The following is a 21,408-nucleotide window of genomic DNA, read 5'->3' on the forward strand; positions in this document are numbered from 1 at the left end:
AAGGACCTCAGAGGACGGTGCCAGAGTTCTCCCAAGATTGGCCAGGTGGGGTCACTCAAGGGATGATCAGGCAAAAAAAAAAAAAAGCAAGTTCCATTGCTGTCAAGGCTGATGGATAAAGGTGAGGGAGAGGTTCAACTCTTGGACCGAGCAACTTGCTGTTCCTTGAGCTTCGTCCTGGAAGAAGGAGGTAAGCTGAGTTAAGACTCAACACATGGAGAGAAAAGGGGAGGCAGAGTTGAAGCCAAGAGTGAAGAGGCCGAGGCTTGAAGCGGAAACTCCTAGTTCTTCTCCCATTCTGAGGTATTCATGAACAGTGTCTTCTCAGTAGCTTGTATATCCCTTTTGAATTTGAGCCCTGAATGGCTGCTGCTGAGAACATAGCCCATGGGGGGTACCATGTTGACTAAGCTTGGCCGAAGGCTGTCATCACGAAAAGGTGGAAACTCCGAGCCAGGAATCAGACGTAGCAAATGCTTCTGTGACTGCCCAGAGAAGTCCCACCACAATCCAGAAACCTTCATAGTCCTTCTAGATGTGAGAGAGCCAATGGACAGCTGACCCAGAAATAGTTACTTTGGAGTCCTGGGGAAATTTGCTGCCCAGGGAATGTTCCAGCCTGCCATTTCAGTGGTGGACCAGAAAGGGCAGGAGAACACAGATCTGTGGCCTTCCAGTTAGCCCAGGCAGTTGCTGAATGCCCATGTTGCAGAATGTGGCAGCGTTTGGATTTTTCTCCCCCCCGGCCATTGGTCATGATGCTTTTAAAAGAGCAGTGGCAAAGAAAAGATGGCGGCCGTATGCTTCGCTGCAAGCAGACGCCCAGCTCGTATTCACCCAACTCATACTCTCAGCCTGGAAAAATAGTTCTGTGAAAGTAACCCGAACCCCCACCCCACATACATGCACCCCACAACGTACAAAACAAATTGGAGAAAGTCACCCATCGAGTCCAGAGAGAATATGGGTGCTCCTCTCTTTCAAATCAAACAGAAGTAGAAAACCAGTGCTTTGCTGTACCCCAAAGTGAATCAGGATGGCTTGCCATGATAAGACAGCAAGCACAGCCGTCAGTGAAATCTTCATGACTCCACAGTAGAGTTACATTGTTCTGTTGCTTTCAAAGAAGTCTTATCTGTGCATGTGCAGCTCAAAATTTGACTTCTGCTTCCTAATCAACAGTGGTGCGAGAATCCAGCTGCTGCCTCTTGCATATTTCTTATCTTATCTCATCTCCATGGACCTACATAAATGGGTTCTTCAGTGCTTCTTGCAGAACGGAATTTCCATCACACAATTTCAGCTGCCCAGAATAATTTGCAAAGATACTTGTAGGTCCTCCTTGAATGAATGTTAACTTCTTCTTTTTTTGGTATACCAAAAAAATGGTGCTCCATTCTGAATGGCAGCCAGAACCTGAGTTCTATCAAATGGCCACTTGCACCAGCAATTTATTCATTGGATGAGTGAATGGATGCTCCCCAGATGGATGAGAATTATTCATTTGAGCAGAGTAGTCCAACCAATCAGTTTTCATTAGGGTAGCCCAAACAATCAGTGTTTGGAGACTTCATGGGCTGTTTTATTAATCATGATGGTTGTTGCTCACATTATTTCTTGGCACGAAAAGCATCTGCAGCAATGGCTGGCTTTCATCTGGATGCATTGACAAGTCATTGTTTTTTGGAATGTGGTTAAGACCTTGGTCTTTTAGAGTCCGGATACTGCACCTTCTCAGGAAAGTCACCAGGATAGCCTTCATCATCACCATGGCAATAAACTTCCCAACACAACCACGGGGACCAAATCCAAAGGGCTGAAAGTAACGATGGGGGACCTTCACAAAAAAACAATTTTCGAAGAAAAGTCAGATTTTTAAAATTTCATAAACAACACCCCAAAACACTACACACCAAGGGAGATCTGTTCATCCTTATTCCACAACTTTATTTTCCTTTCAGTTCACTCTTCCCTGAGTTCCACTCCAAAATTCTGGAGAAATTAAATTGGGAAATTACTAAAAGCAATTCTGGAGCACATGCAGTTTGCTGCAGTTTTTGTGTGACTCCCTTCCCATTACGAATCAGTTTCTATACACTGATAAAACACTACAGAAAAAGAAATCTTGGGTCAAAATTCTTTTTGGACGGTGTTTTACTGGTGGGCACACGTGCTCTTGTGGCAAGGTTGAATTTGAACTCATATCTAAGTCTGCCTTTACCTATTAGACTTAATTTTATCGCCAATAACTTCCCTGTCCTATATAAGACAGGACCCAGATCATATGTCAGCGGTGAGGTCTCGGGGCCCTAGCAACTACTTGAAGAGACCAGACACCGATGCCAGTGAAGCAACAGCCTCAAACAATTAAAAACAAACAAACCCCAAACTTACGTTTTTCTCAAAGTTGTCAAGTGAGAATTCATTTGGCTTGGGGAAGAACTCAAGCTTATGTATGCGCCCGATGTTCAGAATGATGTTGGTTCCTTTCTTGACAGGATAGCCATCAATCACATCATCTTGCAAGGCTTTGCGCATGACCAAGTCCACGACTGGCTGGTATCTCATGCTCTCGAGAATAAAATTCTCCACCACTTTTAGCTTTGGGATGTCCTCACTTTGGATATCTCTGTCACCTTTAGAAAGCATGTAAGATAAAACAGCTGGTCTATGACATCACCACTGAGAAAGAGCTGAAATGACATTTCTGCACAGATTTGGAATACGGCAGAACTGTAGAATTCATTTGTACACTTTTAAAGCCAGCTTTTGAATTTTGCTTCAGTATAAAAACCTAAAACTTGAGTCTTGCTGATCACTTCTGAGAAACAGACTATCGAGACTACATCCTCGCTTGATGTCTCTGTTGTGGGACTGAACCGCTGCAGATAGCAGGTGGGAAACAAAACAAAACCAACTCCCTGCAAAGTCCAAACTAACAGAGCCATGGCGCTGAAGCCCTGAAGTTAAGCTGGCTGTTGGGGTTTCAAAGACCCATACATATCCCTCTGCAAGCACAAACAATCAGCGATCCTGTAGAGAGACCCTTGAAATGATGATCAGCTGGTGGTGCTTGCAGAGAGCAGCATTGAGCACTTCGAAGTTCCAACCATCAGCTTATTGTCAGGGCTCCAAAGTAGCAATAACTGATCACCCAATGTTGTTGTGATGTGAGGTGACCTACAGCTGTGTAGGAGACCATTCCCAGTTCCCCACTCCTGCTTTTGTTAGTTAGCTATAGGACAGCAACATTTCACACCAATGGACGTTTCCAGAGTGCTTTGAATGCCACAGAGAGATTATCACAATAAATAATCCAGTCTAATTTTTTGAACATCCAGCAGTTATCAAAGGCACAAGAGCTATTCTATTCCCTGTCTCCAAATTAAAGCGGCAAGCCTAGTGTTCAGTGGAGTTTTACAGAAAACTTTTGGATCATTATCTTTGGATCACTAATAGTTTGGACCCTTTTCAAAGAATATTTGAAATATAAATATAGTAGTTTAAACTCTGCTGCAGCATTCAAGGAACTTCAGTAATAGTTGCAAGACAGATATAAGGATTAAGATATATTAAGAAAAAGTTTAATTATGATAAAAGTGTGTGTTGGCAATAAGTAATATGAAATCGAAATATGGAATAGACGGGAGGTTGGGTCTTTAGTGTTAAGACCAATTTATGTTTTATTGTTTGTTAAGAAAATTCTGTGTCTATGGTTATTCCTGTGTGTAATTTGGTATTTGTGTTTTCTCTTTTTTCCTTTTTTTGCTGTATCATAATAAAAAAAAGAATGCCACAGAGAGAGTATCCCAATAAATAATCCAGTCTAATTTTTGAACATCCAGCAGTTATCAAAGGCACAAGAGCCATTCTATTCCCTGCCGCCAAATTAAAGCAGCAAGCCTAGTGTTCAGTGGGGTTTTACAGAAAACCTTTGGATCATTATCTTTGGATCACTAATAGTTTGGACCCTTCCTAGCTCAAAGTACATATTTGTTCATCATTCTCTTCCAGTGTCACTGAGTGCTTACCCATCACAGCCTCTATTTCCTTCACCATCTCCTTTTCCACCTGAGGGTGTTCTGCAATCAGCACCAGCATGAAGAACAGAGTCACCGAGAGAGTATCTGGAGCAGCTATCAGCATCTCCAAAACACACTGGTTGACCATCTCACCAGTTAGGTCCCCACGGCTCTGAAAGATTGAACGGGCAGATGATGGCTACTAGACTTGGTTGCCAACAACAGCATTAAATTCTACTCAGACCAGTGAGCAGTGAGAAAATAAACTCAGTAGGGCAGTGTGTCTAGGGCAATGCATCAATGCATCAGAGAACCAACAGCTGGTTGTGTTTTGGAAATGTGCAAATCACTCAATTTTGGTTTCTCTCAGGTTCTCATTTCCCCTTCAGTCTTAACTCTAGCTCCCCACATTTCCACATCAGCATGTGGACGTTTTTAAAAAGCTCTCGTGGAAATTTACCTGTAATTATGTGTAAGGTTCTCCTAATATACATGTGGCGTAATGGTTAGCGTATCGGACTAAGACCTGGGAGACTAGGGTTCGAATCCCCGCTCAGCTATGAAGCTCACTGGGTGACCTTGGACCAGTCACTGCCTCTCAGTCTAACCTACTGCACAGGATTGGTGTGAGGATGAATGGTGAGGTGGAGAACCATGTACACCACCTTAAGGTCCTTGGAAGAAAAAAGGTGTCATATATATGTCATAAAACAAATAAATAAACATTTCTAATATGCATACTCTTGCAAACCAGTTTCCCCAAATATAATGCATTTTTGCATGCAATTTCTGTGCACACTTTACCCTAGTATATGCCTTTTTGTACACATTACTTAGCAAGAGAAAAGTGCAAATAGCTGTCAACTTACAGATTTGAAAATAAGGGATCAGCAGCCAAAATAAGGGATTTTCAGAGCACAGGTATGTTCGACCTCTGAACCCCTCCGAGCCAAAGGCAGAAAGCCCAGCCAGCAGCCAAACGAACCCTCAAGCGGTGGTTCTCACAGTGCAGCAACCCGGCAAAGGGGATGCAGCAAGGAAAACCACCGTCATCTCTCCGCTGGGAAGCGCTGAGCAAAGGCGAGTCCCCAGGCAACCCGGCTGATTTGATCGGCACAAGGCATGCAAGCTCCACCTCCCAGTCGTTCTTAGACTCCTTATTGGAGCCTCCCTCCTCCCTGGCCGGCAGGGAGGGAGGGAGAGGAGCTGCTTCCTTTGAAACCCGGGAAATTAAAGGGACATCATCAATAAGGGACAGCAGCGGGACACGGCGCTAGGATAAGGGACTTTCCCGCCAAATAAGGGATGGTTGACAGCTATGCAGCTGTGTTTCAGTTTGCATACTGTTTCTGAAAGTGTGGATTGGGTAGGTTTGCCAGTTTTGCTGACGGAATCTCATCTCTCTCGCATCCCTACTGTGTTTGTGGTGGGAAAAGCCAGGAATAAATGAAGCAATTTGCTGATCACAGGTGGGGAGAAGTCATAAGTCCATGGCAGAACACATCCTTTGCATGCAGAAGGTCTCAGGTTTCATTCCCTGGTGCTTCCAGGCATGGCCATAGTCAATAGGGCAGGCCCCACTAGATCCACAGAAATTACTGAAAAGCATGCCCCCCACCACGATCCCTCCCCAAAGCTTACAACTTTGATGGGTCTCCTAAAGAAAGCTCAACAACTACCTCCCCCCAACAAAAATCCTGGCTACGCCCATGTTTCCAGGTAGCAGATGAGGGGAAAGCTCAGTACTTTGAGAGCTGCTGTATGTCAGAAGAGATAATACTGAGCCACAGGCCCATAGGATGTAGCGATGGCCACCAACTAATTCATGGAGGATCTGGCTATCATTGGCTACCAGCCATGGTGAGGAGCAGGACTCTTCATGTTCTCATCTAGCAGGATGCTTCTTAAGTTCTTAAGATACATGAACTATCTGTTCTATTACTTAAAAAGGCACTTTCTATAAAAGCAGCATTTTTTGTGCCCCAATGTGAGGTGATCAATTACAGTTCATGCGTTACTGATTTTTTAAAAAAAATCACCTGAGCAAAAATCAGCTGTGATGCAAAATCCATGTGGTCCTCCAGTTTCTCAAGTTTGAAAAGCTCTTGTCGTTTCTTCTCTATTAAGATTTCGATGACTTCTTTCAAATCCTTCCTAAAACAGAAGGAATCCAGTATATTGCTTAGTACCTGCAGTACCTTGGAGTAAGAATCAGACAGCCCTGTGTGTTTCAACCTACACTGCAGCTGAACAGGATGTGACATTTGTCTACTGCAGACACAGATGTGCACACCCAAACAGACACCCCCCAACCTTTCACAACCTGTGGAGACCATACCCTTCGATTGTCCTGATTTTCCAGGGACAGTCCTGGAATTACAGAAGCCATCCTGGTTTCTGATTTGATCCCAGAATATCCCACCTTCCCTTTTTCCTCCCCTCAACATCTCGGGGAACAATTAAAAGTGGTGTGTGTGTGTGTGTGCAGATGCAAAAACAGAGTCCTGTTTCTGCTGGAAATAAAATACCTGCACCAAAGGTAAGAAATGGTGATGCTGACGTTCAAAGCCTTTCCTATAATTTTGAAGGAAAAGGTCACCAATCTACTTTAAATTATTTAATTGCAATGCTTTCTTAGGAAACGTGGAGCATTTAGTCCTTGATTGTAAGTGGAGTCTTACACTGTCTACTCAGAAGTAAGTCCTGCTGTATTCAATTGAGCTTACTCCCAGGTAACTGTGTAAAGACGGTGCAGAATTACACTGCAATCCAAGCACTTTTTACTCCTCCCATAAACGAAAACTCTAGAGTAGATGTGTAGGCAAGGCAAACCCTGGCCCACTCTCAGTAAAATTGCTGCTGTTGCTGGTACTTACGCAGACTTCTCATATTTTTTATACAGCCAAGAAATCTTAAAGTAGATGTCAGGTTTCAGGAGCAGCGCTTGCCAAGCATCAAAGTAGTTTTGGATTTTAAGCACAACTTCGTTTTCTGAAATTACACACAAATGACAAAGGAAACAGAAACATAAATGGAAAGAAGCTCCAGCACCATGAACAGCAACCCATTGATGGGGCCAATCACAAAATTGTAAGGCTAGGTTCTGATTCATGTATTCTTTTCCCCCAGAAAGTCTGGATTAGGGAAGTTTGGTGAGAAGTGAATCTTAATTTCTCGACCATTCCAAGCAGGGAATTACATCCGGGCGTAGAGGGGGTCTCCTGTAGCTATCAATTCAGTCACTTATTTAGGAAAATTACATTGCTTCCTATCAGTGGAGAAGGGGAAAAACAACAACCCAGAAGTGGCAGCAATGAATAAAACAAATGAAGGAAAAGGACCTCATCAGGCAACTTGAAATGGTTAATTAGGAAGGAAAACTGAGACCCAACTCATTTCGGTGGGTTCAGCCAATCTAAGATCAGCCAGGTGATACGTTAAACCAGCTTTCCCCAACCTAGTGCCCTCCAAATATTTTGGACTACAACTCCCATCATCCCTAGCCAGCATGGCCCGTTGCCAGGGATGATGTGAACTGGAGCTCAAGACATCCACAGATCCCCAGGCTGTGGAAGTCTGTAGTAAACGCACAAGGATTAATTGACAATCTCACACATTAAGTGGGACATCAAGACTGTGCCCACCCACCCCAAAGGAGACAATGGGTTGTAGTGAACAGTCCTACTCAGAGTACACCCATTGAAACCAATTAACCTAAGTCATGTCTATTAAGTTCAATGGGTCTACTCAAAGTACTACTTCCAGTGCACTGGAAGAAGCAAAGATCATGAGTGTTAAAGCAATGATTCTTCAGCATCAACTTCGCTGGACTGGTCATGTTGTTCGGATGCCTGATGATCGTCTTCCAAAGCAACTACTCTATTCCAAACTGAAAAATGGAAAGTGTAATGCTGGTGGTCAACAAAAGAGGTTTAAAGACTCTCTCAAGGCAAATCTTAAAAATGTAGTATAAACACCGACAACTAGGAAACACTGGGCTGCGAGCGCTCCAGTTGGAGAACAGCCTTTACCAAAGGTGTCATGGGCTTTGAAGATGCTTGAACTCATGACGCAAGGGAGAAACGTACTAAGAGGAAGGCACGCTTGGCGAACCCTCACCATGATCAACTCCTGCCCAGAAACCTGTGTCCCCACTGTGGAAGGATGTGTGGATCCAGAATTGGCCTCCACAGTCACTTATGGACTCACCGTCAAAACTGTGTTCATGGAAGACAATCTTACTTGGCTATGAGTGATCGCCAGAGAAGAGGAGACTCTGAATAGGGCTTGCACTGAATGGCTTAAATGGGTGCATTCATATGTACATAGCCTGACATCCCCTCCCCCCACCAAAAAAAGATTTTGTACTTCTGCCTTCCTTGGGGTTCCACCACACCTCCCCAAATTTCCCTCTTATATGCAGATAGTGATGATTTGGCTAAATAAGCATCCACACTCATCAGTGGACTTTGGAAATAGAGGGGATGATTATGGAATCATGGCGAAGCCTAAGAAAGATAATTTCAGTACCGTCAAGAGGAATCCCAAGAAAAAGTCTGTTTGATGTGTCCAGCATGATACGTCTCATGAGATTCAGGCTGTTGAAGTATTCAGGCTTGGGAGCCGATTCCGTTAGCTGGTTCAAATGTTCAGCCGTTGAGTCAACACAAATAGATACCATCCGCATGAGACCCGGGCCAGAGAGAGCTGCAATTTCACAAATTTCCTTATAGTCTAGACAGTTTGGTACTGAGCTATATATTTCAAGGGGAAGTGCCCAAACAAGGAAGCAAAATGGAAGTCTCCAGGGCTAGCACTAGGCTCCACTAAGCCTTTAATTAATATCACACACAATTTTATACCCCCTCATGTAATAAAAATCTCTAAGAAGTCTCCAAGCAACCATATGAATACAACTGTGGCCTTCAATACACTTTCCTAAAAACTACCGTATTTTTTGCCCTATAGGGCGCACCGGCCCATAGGGCGCACCTAGTTTTTTTGGGGGGGGAATAAAGAACCCCCCCCCAGGGTTTTGAGCTGCAGGCTGTGGGCTCCCAAGGCTTGCGGACATTTGCCCAAAGCCCGGGGTGCGCTGCCTCGGGCTCTGCGGCTCCCGCTCCCTGCATGGCTTCTTCAGCGGGGGGCTCCCCGACGGCGCATCCTTGCTTCGTTGCACAGCGGCGCCCCACTTCCTGGGGCAGCAGGGCAGAGAGGGAGCCTCGGCCGGCTGCTTGCCGGTATCCCCCGTTGAAGAAGAGCAGCCGCAGCAGCGCTGCGCCAGCCGATTAGCTTCCCAATCTGGGGCAAGGTTCCGTGGCGACAGGGGAGGGGCGATTGAAGCTGCCAATTGAAGCCAGCCCAACCCGGAGTGCAGGAGTTCCCGCCAGGCTTCGGGCTGCAGGCTGCTGTCCGCAAGCCTTGGGAGCCCGGCGGGAACTCCTGCGGGCTCCCCAGGCTTGTGGATAGCTTCCTGAAGCCTGGAGAGCGAGAGGGGTCGGTGCGCACCGACCCCTCTCGCTCTCCAGGCTTCAGCGAAAGCTTGCATTCGCCCCATAGGACGCACACACATTTCCCCTTCATTTTTGGAGGGGGAAAAGTGTGTCCTATAGGGCGAAAAATACGGTAGGTAGAAACAAAGCACAACTGTCCAAATTGAACTAAGCAACAGGGGCAACAGGGGATTAAAAGCGAAGAGGCAAAGCCCAGGAAAACTTTGGAATATATACACAATTTTTAATTACTGTCTCTGCCTCATGAATTACCTAAGGGAAGGCACGCCAGAGGGAGGATGGTCTTGCCAAGAAGGAAGTCTTCTGCTTCCTCACCAAGTGACAATAAACAAGCCTTGGACTGACCAGAAGGGTTTCATCAGAAGATCATTAAAGATCAGCTTGGTCTGCACTAGGGGAGGCAGTCTGCTAGCTATAATGGTCCCAAGTTGTTTAGGGTGTCTAGTGTCAGCAGACAGAGCAAATCCTTCTGCACCAGTGTAATATTTGTAAAAATGGGTGACCCAGTAAGCACCATGGCAGCTGCATATGAAAGTTGCTGCATCTTCAGAACCTGGTGCAAAGGTGGACCCACACAGAGGACATTGCAGTAGTCTAGCAGTGAAGTTATCATCACATGGACCTCCATGGCAAGGCTATCCTGTGTACGAATGGGCATAGTTGGTACACAAACTGGAATGGGTAAAAGGTGCTCTGAGTCACTGAGGCACAGTGGCATCTGGGACTTCAGGTTGGCCCCAGTGGTTTGGCTGGGTTGGGCCAGTCAGTGAGGGTCTCTTCTGAGCCCCGAGACGCTGGGCAGGTCCTCATCCATGCTGAACCCTGAAACCAGGCCTGGAAGTATCTCAGTGGAGCTACTTGCCGTTGCTTGAGTTTGAGTTACTCTTGCTCATTTGGCATGGCAGTCATCCTCTCCTACTTATTTATTTAAATGACATAGACGACTGCACTTTCAAAACAGGAATAGATGCTGTGTCACTGCAGGGAGAACCAGAACTCCAGATCTTACCTTTGGTGAAGAAGGGTCGGATTTCTTTCCAGAGTTCTGGGTTATTGTTAAATATGATTCCATTCTCGTGCATGCCGATGCACTTTAAGCCCAGCTTGCTCCCAAATCGAGAGGTGTAATGACCGTATTTCATTACGTGGAACATACCTGAAGATCTAGCAAGCAGAAGGAAGACTATTAAGACCGCATTCACATGGCAATTCATTCTGTTTCCCTGATGTTTCCCTAACTGTTAACTTTGGCATTATATTCAAGATTCCAAACCATGTAAAATCCACTTCTGGAAAACAAATGGAATATTGCACAGGGTTAGCACTCACTTTCGTGTTTTTTAATCCTGGTGAAAAACCACATTTGCAGCCCCCTTAACATGGGAATAAAATGACAAAATTTAAAACAGTATCCCAGCATGCAGTTATTTCCTGCAGTTTTCATGGGGGGAAAGTGGGATAACAGAAGTGCACATGTGCAGAAATGATGGGGGAACAGCAACATCGCTGAATCAGTCTAAAAGTCACAGGGCTATGGCACAATAGGTACTGCAGTATGAAAGGAAGAGGAGCCCTAGCGTTATATTCTGGAAAAAGAATGCAATATTCCCCATGTCATCAAACGCCCCCAATGTCAGCAAATTGCTATCAGTTAGATCATCGCCACTGGCAAATCTCTTCCTCTGATGGAACAAAATAAAACCCACAGATTTTTTTATTTTATTTCTTAGCTCAGCACAGAAGAAGACATAACAAGTTGATTTGACGTTGTCTTTTATTACGACAGCTGTACACAACTCCTTCTGTGAGATTTTGGGTCACTTTGTAGCACAGACACTATCTTTGCAGCCCATCGCAGTCTTGTAAGATCCAAAACCAGAAGAGATGCTGAAAGCTAGGCAGGGATGTTGAGGCTGAAGACATGGGTGGGCTTGAACCTCAGCAGTTGGCATCACCAGAGGCGATGGCCTGGTTTGTTCCCACCCCTCAAGGATATCCCAGAGGGTACCACTTGGTTTTCTGCAAAGAAAGGGTGAGCTGCTATTGGGAGTACCTTCATCAGGCATCTGCTGAGGCCTCTGCCCTGCAAGGGGCAGTTTCTGATTTTTCCAATCTGATGTTCAGTTTTACACACTTCCACATCCGTTTGCAATTTTTATTTTTCCCAAGGGAAGACGTCATGAAAACTCTTCAGCATTTCTGTAAAGCATTTTTCTTCAATACAATGCATTTCCGCACGGTCTTTTCACAAACATATGCACTTACATGCACACATTTCCCATAGTGTTTACATGTTGTTTTTTTAAATTGAATTTAATTGTGACTACCAGGTTACAGAAAAAAGAAATGAAAGAAAAATTAGTTTCAAAGAAGATAAGTTGCCGCAATTGCTAATAAAGAGCCCACATTTGAGACCATTTGTTGAAAGATGGTTCACAAATAAATCATGCCAATAACAGAAATAAATTAATGTACGATTCAGGTTTTCATTATTTTTCTGTTTGTGCAGCTGCAGTGGTTTATCCTAAGACCAGCAACTGAAGCTGAATGTCCTCAAGAGGGAGCTAAAAGCTAAGGAATATCAGCGTGGTGTCAACAGCAAAGCTCCACAGTGCAAGGAATATGATGAGGCTGGGTTGTCACATGAGCAGGAAAATGCAACCAAGACAACGCTCAACTTCTGGCCTGGCCTTCTCCCATCTCTTAACAGAGGTGCGCTTTGCAGAAATTAGCGGGTGACTTTTTAATGGCAGAAAACTACATAGGACATGAGTCAAGGCATTTGCTTATGACGGCTGAGTTTTTCTGACAGCCTAGATAGCTCAGTGGGCTAGAGCATGGTGCTGATAATGCCAAGGTCACAGGTTCAATCCCCATGTGGGACAGCTGTATTTTCCTGCATTGCAGGTGGTTGGACTAGATGATCTTCATAGCTGTCAACTATTCCCTTTTCTCACGAGGAATTCTCTGATCTATGATGTGTTCTCTGATCTCTATCGGGGCTCCTAATCTAGATTAGGATCCTGGCATGTGGCTGGGGGGGAGGGGCTTCAGTTGCCCCACACTGAAGCCCTGATTCAGATTGCGCCCCTTACAACAAAAGCAGGAAGTGTTTTCTACTGCTCTTTATGAGCCTGGTCTTCTTTACACTGGGATGCGGGTGGCGCTGTGGGTTAAACCACTGAGCCTAGGACTTGCCGATCAGAAGGTTGGCAGTTCAAATCCCCGTGACGGGGTGAGCACCTGCCCACCTAGCAGTTTGAAAGTACATCAAAGTACAAGCAGATAAATAGGTACCACTCTGGCGGGAAGGTAAACGGTTTCCATGCTCTGCTCTGGTTCACCAGAAGCGGCTCAGTCATGCTGGCCACATGACCCGGAAGCTGTACGCCGGCTCCCTCGGCCAATAAAGCGAGATGAGACCACAACCCCAGAGTTGGCCAGAACTGGACCTAATGGTCAGGGGTCCCTTTACCTTTATTCTTTACACAGAGAAAGATTCCGTTTCAAAATTTCCTCTTTAGATTCTCCTCTCACTGCCATGGAAAGTCAGCAGGAAAAAGAGTGCAGTCAGCTCCATAAAACTAGTGAAGAAGGATCTAGCCAGGGTTGTGCCAGTATTGGATTAAGGGCGATGTGGGTGGTTCCCCCACGAAGGGGTGCAAGATTGAGAAGATCCATTTTGGGGTACCAGATTTTGACCTCACCCAGGGCACTATATTAAAAAGATTGCCCAACCGGTTGTGCCCTGGCAATCAGACCTATGATGTCATTGTAATTAATCAGTATATACGTTCTCTCAAAATGCACAATAAATAAATTAGAGTAACCAGATGCAAACACTAAGAAGTCTCAAATGTTGCACGCTTTGCTTGTAGAAATTATGCCAACCAGATCGCCTTATGCTCTCCACTGTTTACACTCTCAACAGACTCTGAAAAGTTCAGGAGACAGGCTGTGCTTCAGCAAGGCTTGTTCTACCTGCTTGGTTATTTTATCTTTAATGGTACTTCCCACCTGTTTTTTCAGGACAGATATCAAGAAATTTCCTCTTACATCTGGACACTCTAATAGCAATAGTCACTCTCCACCCAGACTTTCAGAAATCAAAGATTTACTTGCTAATAATGAGGGTCTCTTCTCCGTTGATCCAGACTCTCATAAATTCACCGTACATCTTGTTGTAGTAGTTACAGGCACTGCCGATACCCATCCATAGAAATCTCCAATGAGAAATAAGGGGACCAATCCCCATACAGTAGCCAGGGCCTAAAAGAAGAGGGAAGGGGGGAGAGATGGATTTTATCAGTAGCCTCCATTCATATATAATATTTTGTTTGTTACTATGTTATGTGTGTTTGTGACGTTATATTGTAAACCACCATGTGGTCCCTGGGTGAAGGGCGCAATAGAAATGGAACAATAAATAAATAAATAAATTGAACAATGGGGTGCTTCAAAATTTCCCATATTGTGAGGATAAAAATGGGGAAGGGTGAACAATGTATGCCACATTGAGCTCTGGGGAGGGTGTGTGTGTGTAAAAGTGGCACTTTGATGTGTTTTCGAACTGCTAGGTCGGCAGGAGCGGGGACTGAGCAACGGGAGCTCACCCTATTGCAGGGATTCAAACTGCCAACATTCTGATCAGCAAGCCCTAGGCTCTGTGGTTTAACCCACAGCACCACCCATGCCCCAAAAGTGGCCTAAGGTAAAGGTAAAGGGACCCCTGACCATTAGGTCCAGTCGTGTCCAACTCTGGGGTTGCGGCGCTCATCTCGCTTTATTGGCCGAGGGAGCCAGCATACAGCTTCCGGGTCATGTGGCCAGCATGACTAAGCTGCTTCTGGAGAACCAGAGCAACGCACGGAAACGCCATTTACCTTCCCGCCAGAGCGGTACCTATTTATCTACTTGCACTTTGATGTGTTTTCGAACTGCTAGGTTGGCAGGAGCAGGGACCGAGCAACGGGAGCTCACCCCGGGTTGCGGGGATTCGAACCGCCGACCATCCGATCAGCAAGTCCTAGGCTCTGTGGTTTAACCCACAGTGCCACCCACGCCCCAAATGTGGCATACACATGGCTTATTTCTCCTGCCAAAACTCGGTGGAACTCAGAATTCAGCCCAGACAGCTTGTCGTGTACAATAGGAGTTGTAGTCCTGCAACACAGGTTCCCCAATCCTGATACTATCCGTAAGGCTGTTACAGTACTTGAAAGGATATGAGAGGGCTAGTTTAATCCAGCCTGGCGTTTGTTTCACTGCTTTGTTTATTTTGAGAGTATGCCGCAACCTTTTACGCCAAATGATCTCTCAAGGTTGCCCCAGTCATATGCTCCAAATGCGGTTTGAAAAAATGCAGACAATGTTTTGAAAACAGAGCGAGGCAAATGTGTAAGATATTGGCTCTTCTCCAGGTTGTGGAGAATGGAAAAGACCAAATGCATTTCAGCATGAAATTGCTCCACTGAGATCAATGAAGTGATGCTCTCACACGAACTTCTACAGTGTCAAGCTTCCTGATTTCTCTTACTTTACATTTTTACAAGGCAGATTTAAAATAGCTTCTTGGCAAGTATGCATGTTTAGAGTTTTTGATATATCCTGTGCTTCTTGTAGGTAGATTTAATAAATGATAACATCCAGTGGCGTAGCCTGGGTTGTCAGCACCCGGGGCAAGGCAAGTAATTTGCGCCCCCTAACCCATGGATTTTAGTAGGGGCAGAGAGCTGCGAGTGCGAGTGCCCACCCAGATGTTGCGCCCGGTGCGGCCGGCCCCCCCTGCACCCCCCACACTATGCCACTGATAACATCCCATTCTAAACATCCCATGCTAAATTTGCTTGCGTAGAAGCAAATGCTGGGATCACAACACTGGACTGGTATCTTAAGTCTTGTTTCCCTGAGAAATAAATGCAGCTAATTCAGTCTGGCTCCCACCCAGAGCTTCCAGTAGGCAGAATCATCTTGCTGGATGTGACAGAGTGGGAGCAGTGCTATTTTCTTTCTAGAAAAAGAGGTGCTGGAACTCACCACGAACACCTCCCTTGTTCTCTTCAAATGGCAATGGCACCCACCTGAGAGTTCTGGCTGAAAAAAGCCCTGGCTGTGGCCAAGGTCACTCAGTGATTTTCACTGGCTGAATAGGGTATCCAACCCTGGAATGACCAAGGTGTGTGTTGAGAACACAGGGGGGGCTAGCCTAGTCCTCCTGGTCCACTGACTGCATGCCACTGGTGTTTAGGATTCCAAATTTGAAGAACCAGGCACTTTGAGAAAGGGAATTTCTCCCATCGATGGGCTGACGGGAGATGAGAATCCAGCAACCCCGATTCATGGAATCATCTGCTACAAGGTCCCACTCACTTGTATGGCTTTCAGGGGGAGTTAAACACCAGGTCAGAAGGGACCTCACAGGAACAAAGGATATGTCTTATGCAGAGTCACACCATTAGGTCATCTAGCTCATGGCTGTCTATATCATGGGTAGACAGGGCAGATCCGGCCCCATCGCCTTCTAAATCCGGCTCGCAGACGGTCCGGGTATTAGCGTGTTTTTACATTAGGGCCTTCTGGCGGTTCCCTCACTGCGAGAAGCCAAGTTACAGGGAACCAGGCAGAAGGGCTTCTCGGTAGTGGCGCCCTCCCTGTGGAATGCCCTCCCACCAGATGTCAAAGAGAACAACAACTACCAGACTTTTCTAAAAGACATCTGAAGGCAGCCCTCTTTAGGGAAGCTTTTAATGTTTGATGTATTACAGTATTTTAATATTTTTTTGGAAGCCATCCACAGTGGCTGGGGAAGCCCAGCCAGATGGGAGGGGTATAAATAATAAATTATTATTATTATTATTATTAGTAGTAGTAGTAGTAGTAGTAGTAGTAGAAGAAGAACATGTCCTTTTATTTAAAATGCATCTCTGGGTTATTTGTGGGGCATAGGAATTCGTTCACCCCCCCAAAAAAATTTAGTCTGGCCCCTCACAAGGTCTGAGGGATAGTGGACCGGCCCCCTGCTGAAAAAGTTTGCTGACCCCTGATATTGACTGACAGCCCCTCGTCAGGATTTCAGACAGGTACCTTCTGAAAGCAGAGTACAGTGGTACCTCGGGTTAAGAACTTAATTCGTTCTGGAGGTTCGTTCTTAACCTGAAACTGTTCTTAACCTGAGGTACTACTTTAACTAATGGGGCCTCCTGCTACTGCCAGGCCGCCGCCATGCGATTTCTGCTCTCATCCTGAAGCAAAGTTCTTAACCCGAGGTACTATTTCTGGGTTAGCGGAGTCTGTAACTTGAAGCGTCTGTAACCTGAGTTACCATGGTAGATACTGGAACTGACGTCTGGTGAGTTCCAACTGGGAAAAAAAAACAGCCCGGCTGGGGACAGTGACCGAGCCAAGGTCACTCAGTGATTTTCATTGGCTGAATAGGGCATTGAACCATGCCGCTGACTGACTATCTATGACCAGTTTATCCCGGTGGCACAAAGGATCGGTCCATCTGGCTCTTAACCAGAAGGTTGGTGGTTCGGGCCCAATCAGGGCAGTTGTGAGCAGGAACCCTGCATTTCAGGGTGTTCGACTAAATGACCCTCTGGATGTCTTCCAGCTCCACAATTCTGTGATTCAGTAATATGCAAAATCCTGTCTGAACATGGGAAATAAGCAAACAATTAAAGTGACACCAATGCCAATAGATTTGTATTAGGAGCGAGGCACTAACAGCAGCAGCCTACAGAGGTCTACTCGGAAATGTGGCTGAGTTCATCCAGAGTTCAGGCTGCAGTCCTAACACTGAACGCAAGAGGACTTGCTTATGAGGAGACAAGGTTAGGATAGCACTCTGCTCATGCCTCAGATCAGGGGTCAGCAAACGTTTCAAGCCGGGGTCTGGTCCACTGTCCCTCAGACCTTGTGGGGTACTGGACCATATTTTGAGAGGAAAAACAAGGAACGGATTCCTATGCCCCACAAATAACCCAGAGATGCGTTTTAAATAAAAGCACACATTCTACTCATGTAAAACACTCTGGTTCCTGGACCGTCCGAGGGCTGGATTTATCAGGTGATTGGGCTGGATCCGGACCCCAGGCCTTAGTTTGTCTACCCATGCCTCAGATGAATCAGGGACAAGTAACACGAGGAGATTAGTTCTAATGGGATGAAGTGTGAAGGGGAAGATTCAAATTGCAATGTGCTTTCAGCTCCTGAGAGAGGCCATGTACTTTTTTAAAATTGCAAATAAAATAGAAGATAGCCCAGATTATAATATGATTGCTTTCATTTGCCATTTCTAATTCTCCTTGAAGGAGAGTCCCCCCCCCCCCGTCTTCTGCATATATTTAAAAGTGGAAATTATAGGCCATCTCATGCACAATGGGTTGCATTCAATTTTAGTCAGAGTAGTGTGACGCAGGATGTTGGACTAAGACCTGGGAGACCTGGGCTCAAATTCCTACTTTGTGCCCTTCACCACCATTCAGCCTGGCCTACCTGCTAGGGTTGTTGTGAAGCTCATATGAAGAAAGGAAGATCCATGGATACAATATTGAGATCCTTAGAGGAAAGGCAGGATATAAATGCAGTAACCGGTGAATGAATTGAAATTCATGAACATGGTTAGGAACATATGACTTATCCTAGGTCAGACCATGGTTCCATCAAGTTCAGTATTGTCTACACTGACTGCCAGCAACCCTCCAGCAATTTAGGCAGTGATCTCTCCCAACCCTGCCTGGAGATGAACCTGGGGTCTTTTGCATGCAAAGCTTCAGCCCCTTTCCCAATTATCTCAGATCCTTTACTTGCAATGGCTCTTCTCTGAGTAAAAGTTGGATGCAAGCCTCTGCTTTGAAAGAACTTACCTGGTATGGTTGTTGCTTCTTCACAAGTCCACATCAGGAACAGGAAGCCTATGAGGAGCAAGACTGGGACTGTGGCAATTGGCATCGTCTCTGAGACCACGCTGGTGATATTGTACTGCATCGGATTGAAGGCTTCCATGATCGTCTTTGCCCCAAGGCCCGAGCCAATCGATAGTCCTGCAAGAGCAAAATGAAAATCCAGCGTGTTGGGAGAGCACTGACAAAACACTCCGTCACTTTGGGTTGTTATCGTGGCTCCAACTGATGCCTTGCAACGCCCCCCTTCTCCATCCCATAAACTGAGAAAGCCTGTCCCACTACCAGCTTTACTTTATGACAAGGCCAGTGGTTTAGATTAGACAACGGCAGCAACAAGTCAAAACAAGAGAAGATACGCTCTTTCTTTCCCCCCACCAAACAAAAGGGTCTCTGACCTTGGAATTGGCGCGCAGGTTTGTTCGTGGCATTTCAAGCCAAGGGAGTTACTATCTCCCAAGCTTCCCTCGAGTAAGTTGGTCGGCCGGCCGGCCAGGATGCAGACCTGGGACCCTGTGCCAAATTTCTAATCAAAGGAAAAGGAAATTAAAAACCCTGGGCTGTGTGCAGAGCCCCGGAAAGCCTTTCATCCTCATCACCTTCCGACAACCATTGCAAGGAGTGACAGGAGCGTCCTTGAATTTCAAAGACCATTGAACATATTTCCCCGGCCATACTGGGAAGGCTGGGTGATGCCTGTGAACGAAGAATTGGCAGGGTCTGCAACTAGAATATCTCTGCGCGGATTGTGCAAAGCTTTGATTTGCAATGGCCATCCGTTCGGCTGTCAAGGCTGGCCCAAGGAACTTTGCTTATAATAATAATAATAATAATAATTTATTATTTGTACCCCGCCCATCTGGCTGGGTTTCCCCAGCCACTCTGGGTGGCTTCCAACAGAGATAAAAAATACACTAAAATGTCACATATTAAAAACTTCCCTGAACAGGGCTGCCTTCAGATGTCTTCTGAATGTCAGGTAGTTGTCCATCGCCTTGACATCCGATGGGAGGGCATTCCACAGGGCGGGCGCCACCACCGAGAAGGCCCTCTGCCTGGTTCCCTGCAACTTGGCCTCTCGCAGTGAGGGAACCGCCAGAAGGCCCTCGGAGCTGGACCTCAGTGTCCGGGCAGAACGATGGGGGAGGAGACGCTCCTTCAGATATACTGGACCGAGGCCATTTAGGGCTTTAAAGGTCAGCACCAACACTTTGAATTGTGCTCGGAAACGTCCTGGGAGCCAATGTAGGTCTTTCAAGACCGGTGTTATATGGTCTCGGCGGCCGCTCCCAGTCACCAGTCTAGCTGCCGCATTGCTTCCGTGGCAAAGAACAAAATGGTGCCACGCGAATGCCCATTCTGCGTAGAGTAGCCGACAGGACTGGCTGCTGAATCCTACTTTCGTGCTGGCAACGGGGCAATGCCCTGCCCTGAGGGAGATTGTCAAGGTAGTTATAAAAATAGAGGGCAACACACAGGTCTCTTGTCCAACAGAAGGGCCTAGTTCAGGGAGATTGGGAGCAAGGGCTGAGGGGCAATAAGACCTACGCCAGCAGCTGATACTTCCAGGAGGCTGGGGAAAATACCCTCCAAGTGTCCTGATTTTCTAGGGACAGTCCCATGGCCGCTGCTGCCAGCCTCCTCCCTTGGGCAGCTCATAGCAGCTGTTGGATAGTGAGGAAGAAGGAGAGGCTGTGTGGCACACTGGCTCTGGGGGCAGGTAGAGGGCAGGGCTGCCCTGAGAAGGAATAGAATCATAGAATGACAGAATCATAGAGTTGGAAGAGACCACAAGGGCCATCGAGTCCAACCCCCTGCCAAGCAGGAAACACCATCAGAGCACTCCTGACATATGGTTGTCAAGCCTCTGCTTAAAGACCTCCAAAGAAGGAGACTCCACCACACTCCTTGGCAGCAAATTCCACAAAGGAGGAGCAGAATGGAGTGCAAGGAGACTTGATATTATTATTATTATTATTATTATTATTATTATTATTATTATTATTATTATTATGTGTGTCTAATCTTGCCTCTTTCTAAAATGCATTTATTGGTGTGTGTTTTAATTTTTGAAAATCTACCCGAGAAAAAAATAAAATGAAACCGGGATTAAGGAGTTTTCTCAGGATGTTATAGGGCATGGCAAGTGTACTGTCCCCATTGGGGTGGTGGTGGCACTCGCCCTCCTTCTCATAGGAAATGCTCTGCATGGGGGGGTTGGTTGGTTGGGGACAAAAATCGGGAGGCCAAGGAGAGCCATTAGCAGGGGACTGAGAATGTTGGAGGGTATGTGGGAAGAGACGGACCATCACTGCCATTCCCACCATTTGCCTTTTGCTGTGGACAGCCTCCTCTGGAGTAAGGATATGAGACCCTGCTCTATTCCACCTAGCTTGGCAAGAGGACCCCCGCCCTCTGAAGTGTATTTAAGCCAGGATCCTTGCAGACCAAGAAGACAAGTACAGTGGTACCACGGGTTAAGTACTTAATTCGTTCCGGAGGTCCGTTCTTAACCTGAAACGGTTCTTAACCTGAAGCACCACTTTAGCTAATGGGGCCTCCCACTGCTGCTGTACAGCCGGCACACTATTTCTGTTCTCATCCTGGGGCAAAGTTCTTAACCTGAGGTACTATTTCTGGGTTAGCGGAGTCTGTAACCTGAAGCGTATGTAACCTGAAGCGTATGTAACCTGAAGCGTATGTAACCCGAGGTGCCACTGTACCGGAAACTTTATTGTCAGTTAACTCTTGTTTTGTTTTGCTTTGCATTTGTGTACTTAAACCGAGTTTGAGCATTTGTTTTTTGTTAGGTAATGATTGAAATTACCCTGTGTTTGACATGCTCTATATTTCATATAAGGGACGCGGGTGGCGCTGTGGGTTAAACCACAGAGCCTAGGGCTTGCTGATCAGAAGGTCGTCGGCAGTTCGAATTCCCGCAACGGGGTGAGCTCCCGTTGCTCAGTCCCT

The 21,408-nt window shown here is 46.1% G+C and overlaps 1 protein-coding gene across 2 annotated transcripts in view; it reads right to left on the reverse strand.

Moving 5' to 3' along the window:
• Positions 1–777: 777 nt before the first annotated feature.
• The window catches only part of CYP19A1 (cytochrome P450 family 19 subfamily A member 1), a 38,982-nt gene continuing 18,351 nt past the window's right edge, over positions 778–21,408 (reverse strand). The window contains exons 1-10 of one of the 2 annotated variants that reach the window (XM_083712747.1): positions 18,837–18,928; positions 18,403–18,579; positions 13,654–13,804; positions 10,545–10,699; positions 8,553–8,729; positions 6,899–7,013; positions 6,062–6,176; positions 4,032–4,194; positions 2,395–2,636; positions 778–1,837 (exon numbers count right to left, since the gene is read on the reverse strand). In XM_083712747.1, coding sequence (XP_083568873.1) covers positions 1,586–1,837; positions 2,395–2,636; positions 4,032–4,194; positions 6,062–6,176; positions 6,899–7,013; positions 8,553–8,729; positions 10,545–10,699; positions 13,654–13,804; positions 18,403–18,541 — 1,509 coding nt within the window. In that variant the 5' untranslated portion in view covers positions 18,542–18,579; positions 18,837–18,928 and the 3' untranslated portion in view covers positions 778–1,585. Of the gene's footprint in view, positions 1,838–2,394; positions 2,637–4,031; positions 4,195–6,061; positions 6,177–6,898; positions 7,014–8,552; positions 8,730–10,544; positions 10,700–13,653; positions 13,805–18,402; positions 18,580–18,836; positions 18,929–21,408 lie in introns of those variants that run through there. The other variant, XM_083712746.1, reaches the window with a different exon arrangement.

The sequence above is a fragment of the Podarcis gaigeae genome, assembly GCF_964106915.1.
Source record: "Podarcis gaigeae genome assembly, chromosome: 14".
Lineage (NCBI taxonomy): Eukaryota > Metazoa > Chordata > Lepidosauria > Squamata > Lacertidae > Podarcis > Podarcis gaigeae.